Source organism: Diceros bicornis, chromosome 5, assembly GCF_020826845.1.
Source record: "Diceros bicornis minor isolate mBicDic1 chromosome 5, mDicBic1.mat.cur, whole genome shotgun sequence".
NCBI classification, from domain to species: Eukaryota; Metazoa; Chordata; class Mammalia; order Perissodactyla; family Rhinocerotidae; genus Diceros; species Diceros bicornis.
This window is the reverse complement of record NC_080744.1, coordinates 30,172,518-30,187,351: the sequence shown is the minus strand read 5'-3', so window position 1 is coordinate 30,187,351 and position 14,834 is coordinate 30,172,518. Positions and strand designations below refer to the sequence as shown.

Below are 14,834 nucleotides of genomic sequence, written 5' to 3'. Positions count from 1 at the left end.
GGACCATTGGAGAATTCTGCACAGAGAGGTGACATGATATCACTTACATTTAAAATTATTTTTATATCTAGTTTTCCTGCTAAGAATAGTCTGTGGAAGTGTGGAGCAATGGTCTAAGCAGTGATGTTAGTGTATTGCAGAAATTAAGGGAAGACAGAGATGGTGGTGTGAGTAGCAACGCAGATGGTGAGATTTTGAAGGGTTAGCTAACAGAATTTGCCGATTAATGGGATATTGGGTGTGAGGGAGATGACTCCAAGTTTTTTGACTTAAGTAATTGGAAGGGTGGGTTTATCATCCTTTAAGATAGAGGAGCAGGTAGGAGCAGGTAAGAGCAGGAGCTCAATTTTGTGTACATGACATCTAAGATGTTTATTGGATATCCAAATGGTAACATAAAGTAGGCATCTGGATAAGGTAGTCTGATACACAGGGTAGAAATGTGAGCAAGAGATTGACACAAAGATGTTATTTAAAGGCATGGTGCTAAATGAGATAACCTGGAGATGAATACAGAGAGAAAAGACATGAGGTTAAAGACCTGACCCTTGGTATTCTCAAACATTAAGAGATCAGAAAGAGGTGAATAATTATGAATGGAGACAAAGAAGGAGCCACCAGTGATATAGAAGAAAAATCGTGATAGTGTGGTGCCTTGGGACCCAAGTGAAGAAAATGTGTGCAAAGATAGGAGGAAAATAACTGTGATTAAAAGACGAGGTCTGAGAATTGATCATTGGATTTACATATGAAGGTCATGGGAGAACTAAAAGACAAGTTGTAGTGGGGGTACTGGGGGAAAATTTTGATTGGAGTGGATGTGAGAGAAACCAGAGGAGAGGAATTAAACAAAGAGAGCAGAGACAACTCTTGAGGAATTTTGCTGCAAAGGTCTTTAGAGAAATGGAGCAGTAGCCAGAAAGGGAGGCTGGATCAAGAGATTTTAGTAAGATGGGAGATATAACACATGGTGAAAGCTGAGGGAGATGATAAAATAGAGAAACAAGGATGATATAGAAGAGAAAAGGGGGAAAGCTGGAGTGGTTCTTGAGTGCACAGGAGGGAAGGGTTATAATGAATGAAGCAAGGGTTTAGTAAGATCCTTGTTACTTTGGCCTTGAAAGAAGAGAAGAGGAAACGTTTTTTCTTCTGCTCTCTAAAACTGTAATTCTGTACCTATTTTCAAAAGTGATGTGTCAGACAATTTTCTTTCTTGTGGTGGTTGTTCTTGCCTGATATTTTGATTTTGCCCTATAAAATAAATGGGCAACATTGCATCGTTATCCTGTACTTTGACACAATTTGTGTCAAAGATGTATGCCATAGAGAAGAACAAGGAAGAAGTTTTCAGTTCTGAGTTTCAAAATGAAACCATGTTTTATTAGCTATATAATTTGGCTTAATTCATAGATTGAAATTATGCAGTGATAACAATACTTGCTCTGCAAACCTGTTCTGAGGAGTCAATAAAATAGTATGCAAAAGGATTGATTTCTAAAATCTTATTTTCACACTTTATAATGTTCTTTCTATTTATTTATTTTTTTTTTGGTGAGGAAGTTTAGCCCTGAGCTAGCATCAGTTGCCAATCTTCCTCTTTTTGCTGAGACAGATTGGCCCTGGGCTATCTGTGCCCATCTTGCTTCATTTTACATGTGGGACTCCTGCCATAGCATGGCTTGATGAGTTGGACTTAAGTTCGCACCCGGGATGCGAACCTGCAAATCCCGGGCTGCTGAAGCAGAGCACCTGAACCTAACCACTACGCACCCAAGCCAGCCCTAAAATGTTCTTTCTTTTTAAAGAAAGCTCAGAAAATTCTGTCCTCAAGATTTTAAAAATACTTTTCTGTATTTTCACATTTTTGAGATGAATATGTACTATTCAGATTATCATAAAATGATTACAAATAAGAAAAGTCACTTTAAACTTTTCTGTGGAATGCATATTCAGTCACTATAAAATAAAGATTCAAAATAGTTCTAGAATATGGCAATAAGTCTCTTTGTCATAAGAAAATTACAAACCTCTTATTTCCTCTCATTAACAGCTTCTCTGCTTGACTACACTGGGAAAACCGAAACGATCATGGGGGATAATTCCCCAGGCCAAGTGCTCAGTCTGGCAATCCCAGATCTCTGCAGCATCACTTGGTCACTGCCCTCTGGGGCGGTAACAAGCTTCCATGCTTACTGTGACATCATTTTATACAGCTATTTGTGTGTGTCTGTAATGATCCTAAATAGGATCTGGTTGATTTTTTGAGAGACTATATCTGAATCTTTAGTGATGCTGATCTCTTAGTTCACATGGCAAAACAGGTAGGTGAGGGGGATAAAAATAGTAAGAAATCAGAGAGCAACAGTTTCTCTGTTCTAAGGATAGAGAAGGTTTTGGTGATGTGATGAATATTTTCTTAAGTCATTACACTCTGACTTTTATTATTATCTTATTATCTTAAGCCCAGTCTTAATTGGGCTTCTTCTCTCTTTTGTTCCTTCCCTCTAGGATATCCATCATACTGACAAATAAATCATCTTCCTTGAGCACTGGTCTCATCATTAAATCCTTACTCCTAAGTCTTTGCTTCCCTTTATTTATTAATAATGCTCAGTCATCTTAAGCTAGAGCCTGAGGTCAGGTAAAACTAGTCTCAACTTTGTGTGTCATCTTATTTTCCACTCTTCTCTTAAACAGTTTCCATTCTCCAGGCAACCTGCACTCTTCACTGTTGTCCTAGAGTACCTTGAACTTAGCCTTCATTTCTCGTATTGTACCATCTGCTTGAAATAATCCTTCAAATTCTATCATTATATATTGTAATATATACTATTTATAAAGGCTCTTCTCAATGCCACATTCCACTTTGTCTTCTCTGATCACAAATGTAGTGTTCTCCTTCCACTTGACTCAAGTATTACTAAGTCTGTGACTATGATCTTTCTATGCCTGTTGGATGTTAACTTAAAATATTAGATAGGCCTTGTCTTTTTAAGCAACTAACACAGAATAGATATTCAGTAAATACATGTTAATTAACAGAAAATTATATAAGAAGGCATAGTAGAACAGGAATAAACAGAACTAGGGATTCATTGGCCTGAGTTGCCATCTGCATCCATAACTGAGTGATTGACATGCATGAACTGTCTCTGTGTGTTCTACTTGTACAGGGTTAGCAACAGCTATGGCTGAAGAATGCCCAGTGGATCTTGAAAGAAATGTTAGTTTGGGAGCAAAAATCTTATTTCCTCAGAAGTGGGTATTTGTGGGTTTTCCTCCTCTTCCTAGGCAATTTCATACAAATTTTTACCTGGATGAGCAGAACCCTTGTAAATTCAGTGAAACACCCCCTCCCCCATGCAGATGCGAATGACCAGTGTTACCAGAGGTGGTCAAGAAATGCTTCAAAATAGTTTCTGTGAGAATTTATCCATGGCTTTGGCTGTTGGGAGAGGTGTGGTTGGGGTAAATGGCGCAGTCTGACTTATTTGTCAGAGCACAAACTTCTCACAAAGCAAGCCTTGAGCAGTGTCTCCACTTAGGGGCAAAATTATTCTATGAGAAATATTCCCAGTGAAGCCTTTCAAGCTAATGGACTTCAGCACAGACATGAAAACCTAACCTGAAACCAGCTCCACTTGATTATCTCAGAATAATGGATTTAGAATTAAAGAGTTTTTAATACTTGGAACTGAGAACTGGGATATATAGCTTGCTGGTCCTTACTTTGTCTTAAGTACCACTTACTGTGCCTGCACAATGTGGTAGGTAATGCATTAGTACCTACTATGTATGTGTTACATATATATATATATACACATATATGTATACATAATATATTACATGTATAATATCATCTAGTTCCTACTACACCTCCCAAGGGAAGTATTGTTATCTCCTTTTACAAATGAGGAAACTGAGGCTCAGAGAGCTTAAGTCACCTTCCTGTATTCACATAGCAAGTGAGTAGTGGAGCCTGGATTCAAAATCAGGCTTGATAGACTTCAAAGCCCAAGCTTCTCACAGCTCTACTGCAGGCTTCTCAAATCAGAGTAGCAGGTGTAATTTATGGATGATTTACACTGGCATTGCCTTGTAAAAAGCAATCTGTCCATTATCACATGTGATATTCACAGAAATTGTGTGGGCCTGGCTGGGAAGGTACTGAAGGATTTTGCCTCTTTGAACTGAATCACTTGATTAGAGGTAAGAGGTGGATCTTCCTCTTTACTTTTATCTGGACTCTTCTGAACTTCTTCCCTCTGTCCTCGTATGCTTTCTTTTTTCTCTTTCATAGCGCTTTTCTCTTCTAATTTCTCCTTTTATCATCATAGTGCATTTCTCTTCTAATTTCTCCTTTCCTTGTGTCTTTGTCTTCTGATGATCAAAATTGGCCACCCCAAAATGTGTCTCTTTCCCTTGATATAACAAAAGACTGAAAGAAACTTTGACCTTCCCCCTAACTACCTAAAAGAATTTAAGATAAAAGGCCTGTCCCCAGGACAGGCCATCATCATAGACAACTCTGGGTATCCATAGACTGTGAGGGTCCTTGCTAAGCCCGTTCTCATCAAAGTTCTATTTACCAAACATTTGCTTTTCCATTTCCATGTGAATTGAATTCCTCCCTTTCGACCAAACCACTACCCCCAACATCCTCCTTTGTCTTTAGCTGAAGATGATATTTAAGCTGGCAGCTTGGCCATTCTGGCTGAGTTATTCAGTTTTCCTGGGTCTCTCCCATGTATACATGTTATAAATCTCTGTTTGATTTTCTCCTGTTATTCTATCTCATGTCAATCTAATTCTTAGACCAGCCAGAGGGACCCAGAGGCTAGAGGAACTCTCTTCCTCCCCTGCACTCTATTTTCATATTCTTTCTTTCTACTTTCTCTCTTCCCTATTCCTTCCTACCTCTCAGATTATTGCCAAGCTTCATGAAATTAAGTTGAGTGTTGGATGAAGGTTTGCAGTAGAAAGTTTCCTCCTATCCCCAAGCCAGATATATCTTACAGAGGGTGGGATGCCTCTGGATAGAGACTATTAGTTATGGTTACCATCAATTTGAGATGGAAAATATCCTTGTCTACATGTGGAATCTCTTGGAAAAGGTGGTGGAGAGAAGAGAACATCGCAGTCATGGCTCCTGGAATGTGGAGGGGTTATTAACCAACCTCTCATTCTGGAAATATTTACTGATTTTCACACCTACTTATGAACTTTGGGTAATATACAAATGAAAATTTTAAAGCATTATGGTCAATAGCAGAAGACTCTATAGATTACAGATCAAGATGTTTACCACACATATTAAAAGGACTAATGACATTCCATCCTCTTCCTGAAATCTTTGACCTCACTAGATAATACTGGTCCTTCCTTTGACCTTGTTTCTCACACATTCAACAAATAATTTTCTCTACTCTTTGTATGGCATATATTGTAGACTACCTTATATTGTAGCTATTAGATGTGCAATTTGTGTCTTTCCAATAAGTTTATTGAGTCTGTGACTTACAGAAGTTAGAAAAAAATAAAACCCTGACCATGATGGACGGCACTGTCAAGAAAAGCTTAACAAAATAATTGAGAACTTTTATGGCCTTTTGAGGAAAGTAAAATATAGAGAGGCAGAAATGATGGTGGGATTACAAATATTCCTTCAAATATTTTACCAGTGTTGTGTCCTTCCAAATGAGCACCAAAACAAGAAGAGTGAGCCCTCAAAGTATGGCAGCAATGAATAATCTCATTTCTGTATATAGTTTACTTCTAACATTTAATTGGTCACTTTTTTTTGTATTTAATTGTTGTCATGCAAAATAATTTAGTGCAAATAATAGGTAGTTTGTGCAAATGCTGGTGTTTTGTGTCAGTTTTAACTCTGAAAATCACATTTTTAATTTTTAATTTTTACTCATCTTTCTTAGGCTATTTTTATACAGGATCTATACTTTCTGGATCAGGAATACAGACACCTGAGTTCTTGTCCTCAGTTCTGTCTCTAGTGTGACTGTGAGCAATCAGTTTACATTTTTGAGTTTCAGGTTTTTCATCTGAATAATGGTCAATCTGCACCAGGCCATCTCTGAGATCAAAGTATTGGTATGGTTCCACTGGGTGTTTATGCTGCCCCACACAAAACTCTTCATGTTTTTTATCAGTTGCTGCGTATTTCTGGCCCTTTCCCCGGTGCCTCAGTCATTCATCTATGCATTTCATCCCACCAGTCCACTTCATTCTGTCTCTTCCTCCACAATGAAGGGCATGTATAGTTCCCTGTTCTCCAGCCCAAACTCACAGATTTATGAGGACTAAAGAGCTTGAGGTTATAGAATGTGTGTATCTTGAGGCTATGGACTGTAGCTCAGGTGATGACAGAAAACTCATTTGAATTAGTTAAGTATAGAGTCTCAGCTCAGAAATGGTGAGCAAGAATTGGGGTCAGATCACAGTGGGAGCTTCTGGAAGTTTGGTGACAGAGGGATGTGTTAGAATAGATGAGACCATCAACTTGACATGTTTTTGTGAGAAGATTCTTCAAATTTCTGGAGCTAGGTCTGCAAAAGGAGAATAATGTCAATAAACCTGTTCTTCTGCATTCCACACCTTCTAAGGGAATAAAACCTCAGGAGCTGTTTAGAGGGTTCACCCTCTACAGGGAATTGACTATGGTGGATATTTGGACACAGAGCAATGGAATCCTCTCCATCCCCTCCAACTCTTCTCCACCGAAACAGACAAACATACGCAAAACTTAAAGGGAAGAAACCCTTTAGTATCAGCTTTATGTGCATGTGATCAAGCCAAGGAGAAAGCTCTGGCGCCCTTGTATAGTGTTACTGAAGTTTCACATTCTTCTCATTTCAAAGTGGGCTACAAGCTAAAAACTATGCATGATCTTGGAGATACAATGTACCTGTGTTGATGCAAATAATTCATAGCCAATCTATAAATCAAAATTGAGGTGAGTATTATAAACCAGATCTGAGGAGCATATAGCCCAGGAGAGTCCTTTCACAAAGTTATGGAGACTCCAAAGAAGTGGGGGTATGCTGAGTGGTAATATACTGTCAAAGAGCATGTATCACATATGATTGGAATGTCCCTTTTACAATACTCAAGAGATTGCTTTACTGGCACAGCAATTCCAGGACTGCAGCAGGTAGGTGGTCTCGATCTGGGTGGTCACAGCAGGTCAGCAATCAATCCCTAGCTTAGGGAGAGATACTTATCATTAAGGAAATGAGGATGTGGGGGAAGTTACTTTATCTTTAAGGGTATTGTTCTTGTCTTTGGGACATAGTATATACTTAAAGCAGATATATAATGCATGATTGATGGCCACATCAGGCCCTTTTGGGAAAAAAAGCTTAGGCCCAATTAGTTTTATGCCAAATGGCTTCCTCATATACTCCAATATATCCCATTGTTTGTCATTTATTTGTCACCTGCATGGATTTCAGACACAGTAAGCATGATGCTATCTAATATCAGAGTTGGTTATAATAAAAGAAAGAGCTGAATGCTTTAAAAGAATGGAGGCCCCATTGAGCAGAAAAAGGGAGTGGGTGGGTGAGGCTGAGGCACTGATGAAGAAAAACTTAGTATTTCAACAATTCCAAGTGCTAGCCATAAACACCTTAATATGTATGGGCAAACAGAAGCTATTTGCCTGTGTATTTCACATTTCTTGTGGTGATATAGGCCTATGCTTTAGCAGAAACTAGTGTGAAATCTCACATATTTTTACATATATTAAGCCTGGATAAAATTATTTCAGGGCCAGGTGTAGGCTCCAGAGGGAACTTTATTTAGTAGAGTGGTCAGTAGAAAGTTCTGTGTAGTTTTGATAGAACTTTTAAAAAATGGGAAGATTCAGTGGACGAACCTTGAGGATATTATGGTAAGTGAAATAAGCCAGTCATAAAAAGACAAATATGATTCCAATTATATGAGGTACTGAAGTAGTCAAACTCATAGAAACAGAAAGTAAAATGGTGGTTACCTGGGGCTGGAGGGAGGGGCAGAACAGAGTTTTTGTTTAATGGGTATGGAGTTTCAGATCTGCAAGGTGAAAAAATTCTGGAGGTCTGTTTCCCAACAATGTGAATATATGTAATAGCAATACTGAACTGTACACTTAAAAAAGGTTAATGTGGTAAATTTTACATTGTGCGTTTTTTACCACAATAAAAATATGGGAAGATTTAAAAGAACAGTGAACCTGATCTGACATGCTGAAAAAGGATGAAATTCTGTCTTTGATAAAGCTCATATACTCCCTCTTTACTACTCCTGCCTGGTTCTGATGTTTCATATTCCTGAGCTTCATTTATCTTAATCTCACTCTACATCCTATTCTATAGTTTGTGTCTCTTTAATTCAGTCCCATCTCATGTTTCAGAAAAATCGCACTCCTTGATGGTGTTCTACTGATTAATCATAGTTTTTCCCCAACACTACTCTCTGAGTGTAAATTGTATGGAGAGAAGAATATGAAAATAACCATAAAAGAGAGATGAAGTGTGGTGCTATGGGAAAGTAGGGTAAGATATAATATGTATACCTGTCTAGGTTCCCATTGGGGGCAATTAAATAAATGTATTTCTACCTACTGTCTCTCTCCCTTTGCCAGTAAGGATACTTTATTGTTTGCATATTCTGTTTCTTGCTGCAGGAACCTGTGAAACTTTTGTTCTTGCCAATTTCTCCTATTGATTTTAGGATATGAGAGCTTTTGCTGATAGTTCCAATCATGATATGATCTCTTGAGTTGTGTTTATATCACCATTATCATCATCATCATCATTATCATCATCATCGTCATCATTGTTTTACAAGCATGAAGAATTGGATAACCAGGTAGTTCTCATTCATAATATAAACAGTGCAGCATAAATAATTAACACTCTTACCATCCTTAATAATCACAATTTCTTATTTCCTTAGTTCTCAGAATTTCAGCAGCAGCCCAATTGGTTGGATCAATGGAACTGGATAACTATATGCTTTTCATTCCTAATGCGAGCATTGAAACATCAGTAATTCTATGACATATTGTCATCTCCATAATCACAATTGCCTCCTCATTTTCTTAGTTCTCATAATTTCAGCAGTGGCCATGTTGGCTGGATCAATGGATGGAGGGAATCACTCGGTTGTGTCTGAGATTGTGTTTCTGGGACTCACCCATTCATGGGAGATCCAGCTTCTCCTCCTGGTGTTCTCCTCTGTGCTCTACGTGGCAAGCATGACTGGAAACATCCTCATTGTGTTTTCTGTGACCACTGATCCTCATTTACATTCCCCCATGTATTTCTTATTGGCCAGTCTCTCCTTCATTGACTTGGGAGCCTGCTCTGTCACCTCACCCAAGATGATTTACGACCTTTTCAGAAAGCATAAAGTCATCTCCTTTGGAGGCTGCGTTGCTCAGATCTTCTTCATCCATGTCATTGGTGGTGTGGAGATGATGCTTCTCATAACCATGGCCTTTGACAGATATGTTGCCATATGTAAGCCTCTTCACTATCTGAACATTCTGAGCCCACGAATGTGCATTTTGTTTCTGGCTGCTGCCTGGGCCCTTGGCATCAGTCACTCACTGTTCCAGCTAGCATTTATTGTTAACTTACCCTTCTGTGGTCCTAATGTATTGGACAGCTTTTACTGTGACCTTCCTCGACTCCTCAGACTGGCCTGTACAGATACCTACAGATTGCAGTTCATGGTCACTGTCAACAGTGGGTTTATCTGTGTTGGTTCTTTCTTTATACTTCTCATCTCCTACATATTCATCCTGTTAACTCTTTGGAAACATTCCTCAGGTGATTCATCCAAGGCCCTCTCCACTTTGTCAGCTCACATCACTGTGGTATTTTTTTTCTATGGTCCAACCATGTTTGTCTATACATGGCCACATCCCAATTCCCATATGGACAAGTTTCTTGCTCTCTCTGATGCTGTTCTCACTCCTTTTTTAAACCCAGTGGTCTACACATTCAGGAATAAAGAGATGAATACAGCAATGAAGAGATTTTTCAGACCATTAGCGATTTTTAGAAAGATTTCATAAATAATGTTATAAGGTCTTTATCCTGATCATCATTCCTGTATCTGGAATTTTAGAATTGGCTTCTTTAGTGCATCAGCAATTGATTGGAGTGCTACCACATACCTCAAGAATGCTCCTCTTCCCTAAGAAGAATGAAGATTTAGACAACATCTTAATTCAAAACTTATGTTTATTCATATGCGGTTGCACATATATGTACTAATTATAGTCATTTCTTTCTAGCTGGTTTCTTTGCTTTCCTTTTCTCTCAAGATTATCATTGTATTGTTGTTTTTCAATTTACCCATATATTTTCTCATAATCTGCCTCTTGAGGTAACCAAGATGCTAATTACTCACTTTGTCATTGATAATCTTTACTTTCACCAATAATGGCTCATTTTCTTATTCCTTTGGCAAGCTGGAAAGCACTCATATTTCATCCAAGTTCTTCAGGCCTATTATAAGCCATCAACTTTCTCATGATTCACGGGACGTAGTTATCTTGTTCCACAGGGAAATTTTCTATTTAGATTCTTCTTTAAGATGAATCTTTAAAAACAATCTGACTTCAGACTAGAGAAGTACTAATCTCTCCTGCTTCATTGTGTTCAGCATTCTTACCCTTTTTCTCACTATTCTTTCTCTTAGATAATTGCCTCATGATCACTCAATATTTTTTCTGTTGGTAATATAAACCCTTCTTGGAAGAATTTTGAAAAGCTTAAACTAATGACACCCACTGGTTTTATTGTGTTCACATACATATGCAGATTCATGAACCAGTAATGTATTCTTTCGTTCATTCATCTGTCCCTTAAAATTATTTATTTTCTTATTACATATACAGCAGTTTGCTTACTGTATATCTGGAGCTGTTTCTAGGAATACGTGGAAGCAGCCCAAAATATATGACCCAGAAGAGTTATAATTAGAGAGAGAGTTGAATCATGTATTTGCAAAACAACTTATAGAAGATTTTGTGGTTGCTTTGTAAAAATCCAGTGTGAGATTTCCAATGCTGGTCAAATGTTATAAGCCCAACGCAGCATATTTTTCCCTTTAATTATGTCTAAACAATCATGGAAAAAATATAAGAAACTACCTGAGGCAAGAAAAACAAAAGTAAAGAAAAGCTGGCATATTGCAGAGGGGTATTAAAACTTGAATAAGCAACAATTAAGTGGGTGAGGATTTTTTTTTTTTTATCCTTTCCCTCTTTTTTCTCATGGCTTTTACTTGAGAACAGACCCCAAATGCAGAGCTATAGTTGCTATGATGCAGGGGAAAAACCTAAGAGAAAACCAACCTCTCTGACCAGGGAACTTGGAAAAGTGGCCCCTGAAAGCTGGAGAGTGGGGGAAATAATAGCTTTTTTCTTTTTTCCCGCTCTTTTCTCTCTCTGTTATATCCTAGGGCAGCTCTTCTTGAAGAACTATGGCATTGGAGCACACAGCTAAAACTCTGAGGGGTACCCCATCCTTTTGGACAAAGGAACTGAGAGAGGGGCCCTGTGGTCTGAACAGTGTAAAGGAAATTCCCATAATTTTGTTTTTCTGCCTCTTTTGTCTTTCAACGTTACCCAAAGGAGAGAACCCAGTTATGGAGCTATAGCTCAGAAGTCAGGCAGCTAAAGCTGAAAAAGAAGCCTCATATTTCTGATCAGATGATGATGAAAAAGGGCCTTGCAAGTTGAAGAGTGTGTGAAGATTCTTAGATATGAGAGACCTGGAGAAAGAGACCCCTAATTCAGTCTATGCACCAGCACACATCCAGGGCTGGTTCCTGAGCTGTGCATGCACAGGACAGACCCAAAGCAGCATAACGAGACCTTTGTGAACTTATCTATGGTATAAACTTCTACCAAAGTCCCAGGCTAACCAATGAGTGTCACATGAGTGGGGCAGACTCCAAGTGGCATAGCAAAGGCTCTGAAAGCAGAACTGACATTGGAACTACTACCAACAAAGGTACGAGAGAACTTATGGTCTAAACCTAATTTATTGCCTACTAAAAGAAGCAATCAGCAACAAAAATTATCCAGAGGATTTTAACATTACCCAGAGTCTCACAACATAATATTCAAAAAGTCCAAGATAAAATCTAAAATCACTTGACATACAAGAATTAGGAAAATGTGATCAATTCCAAAAGGAAAAAATCATCAACAGATACCAACCCCAATATTACCAAGATGCTGGAATTGACAGACAAATACTTTAAAGTAACTGTTATTACTATGATTTATGAGAAAGGTAAAGATGACTTAAATAAATAGAAATTCGAAAGTTCATGGCAGAGATACAGAAACTATAAACAAGAATGATATGAAAATTTTATAACTTCAAAATACAATATTTGTAATGAAAATTTACAGGATGGGATCAATAGCAGATGGAGATAAAAAAAAACAGAAACAGTAAACTTAAAGATAAATCAATAGAAATGATCTATTCTGAAGACCATAGCTTAAACTTGTTCATTCTAGAGAGCAGAGATTATAAAGATGTATTTAAAAAAGAATGTTTCTCAGAGAAACATTCTGGGGACAGTATGGAAAGGTGTAACATTCCTATTATGGAATCTCAGAAGGAGAAGAGACAGAGAATAGTAAAGAAAAAAAAGTTTGAAAAAATAATGGTTGAAAACTTCCCAAATATACTAAAAGACATAAATTTATTGACTCAAAAAGCTCAGAAAAACCAAGTAGAATATACTCAAAGAAAGCCATGCCCAGAATCATTCTCATAAAGCTTCACAAAACTACAAAGAAAAATACTGAAAGCAGCCTGAGAGAAAACACACATTACATAGAGAGTAATGTTACAAAAATTACCAGACTACTCAGAAAAAAACATAAAGGCCAGAAGAGAGTGGAAATTCAGGAGGAACAGGAATGGTAAATCTCCCAGTAAATATAACGAGATTATTTTTCTTCTCTTAAGAACTCCAAACTATGTATAAATATTAAAGATAAAATTTATAACATTGAATCATGAGATTTTCAGATAGGGGATATTCAGATTATGGAATTTGTAGATGGAATACATGCAGCAGCCATAATATAAAGTGGGAAGGTCTTGAGAACAAAATGGTAGGTCTTTTACATTTTGCTTGAACTAGAATATCAAATCTAAGTAGACTATGAAAGGCTATGTACGTGTATTGTACTCTCTGGAGAACCACTAAATAGCTACGACAATAAGAACAAAGAAATACAGCCACAAAGTCAATATAAAAATTTGTCAAATCGTAAAAAAATTTGTATAATTCAAAAAGAAACAGGAAAGGATAAAGAGAAGAACAAAACCAGAGGTGACAAACAGAAAATAAATGATAAAATGGTAGACCTAAATGACCACATTAATTTCATTAAACACAGAGGCCTACATGTTAATTGAAAACAAGTATTATTAGATTAGAAAAAAATACCTAAATATACCTATAAGAAACCTACTTTACATATAAAGACACATATATTTTAAAAGTAAAAGGAAGGAAAATAGACCATGCAAATGCTAATCCAAGCAAATGGGAAGGCCAGCTCCAGGGGCCTAGTGGTTAAGTTCAGTGCGCTCCGCTTCAGTGGGCTGGTTCGGTTCAGATACCTACAGATTGCAGGTCATGGTCACTGTCAACAGTGGGTTTATCTGTGTTGGTTGTTTCTTTATACTTCTCATCTCCTACATGTTCATCCTGTTTACTGTTTGGAAACATTCCTCAGGTGGTTCATCCAAGGCCCTCTCTACCTTGTCAGTTCACATCACTGTGGTATTTTTTCCTATGGTCCAGCCGTGGTTGTCTATACATGGCCACATCCCAATTCCCAAATGAACAAGTTTCTTGCTCTCTCTGATGCTGTTCTCACTCCTTTTTTTTTTATTTATTTATTTTTCCCCCAAAGCCCTAGTAGATAGCTGTATGTCATAGTTGCACGTCCTCCTAGCTGCTGTATGTGGGACATGGCCTCGGTGGAGAAGCGAGGCGTTGGTGTGCGCCCGGATCCGAACCCAGGCCGCCAGCAGCGGAGCTCGTGCACTTAACCACCGCTAAGCCACGGGACCGGCCCTCTCACTCCTTTTTTAAACCCAGTCGTCTACACATTCAGGAATAAAGACATGAAGGCAGCAATGAAGATAGTATGCAAACAGTTAGTGATTTACATGAAGATTTCATAAATTATATGATAAGGCCTTCTCACTAACCATGCTGTAGCCTTTTGTTTATTTTAAATTCAGGAACTTTGAGGCATTAAATATTGGTTTCAGTCTTATCATACCTGAAACGTAATTCTTAACCGACGAATGTATTTGTGCCTTGTGGAGAGTGAGCCATGAATACAGTATGTCTCTCTATCTATGCATGTCTCATTTAATTTCTTTAGGCAAAGTTATATAGTTTTCAGTGAACAGGTCTTGCATATATTTTTTGATTTATCCCTAAATATTTCCATTTTTGATGCTGTTTTAAATAGTATTTTTTGTTTCAAATTACAATTGTTTTTGGCTGGTGTATAGAAACATAGAAGATTTTTTGTTTATTGATGTATCCTGCAAGCTTGCAAAACCTATTACCTCTACTAGTCTTTTATAGATTAGGATTTCTTCACAGATCATGTTGTAAGCTAATAAAGATATTTTACTTCTTTTAATTCTAGTATGGATCATTTTATTCATTTTTGTTGCCCATTATTGCACTTGCTAGATGAAATGGTACAATGCTAACTGGAAGTGGTTAGAGTGGACAGCCGTGACTTGTTCCTACTCTTATGAGAA

At 37.7% G+C, this 14,834-nt stretch overlaps 1 protein-coding gene across 1 annotated transcript; it reads left to right on the top strand.

Moving 5' to 3' along the window:
• The first annotated feature begins 8,990 nt into the window (after positions 1-8,990).
• Positions 8,991-14,559, top strand: LOC131405886 (olfactory receptor 4F3/4F16/4F29-like). Its single transcript, XM_058541124.1, has 2 exons — positions 8,991-10,021; positions 14,178-14,559. Exons 1-2 carry the CDS (start codon positions 9,056-9,058, stop codon positions 14,235-14,237), a joined length of 1,026 nt encoding a protein of 341 aa, XP_058397107.1. The 5' UTR covers positions 8,991-9,055; the 3' UTR covers positions 14,238-14,559.
• The last annotated feature ends 275 nt before the right edge of the window (positions 14,560-14,834 follow it).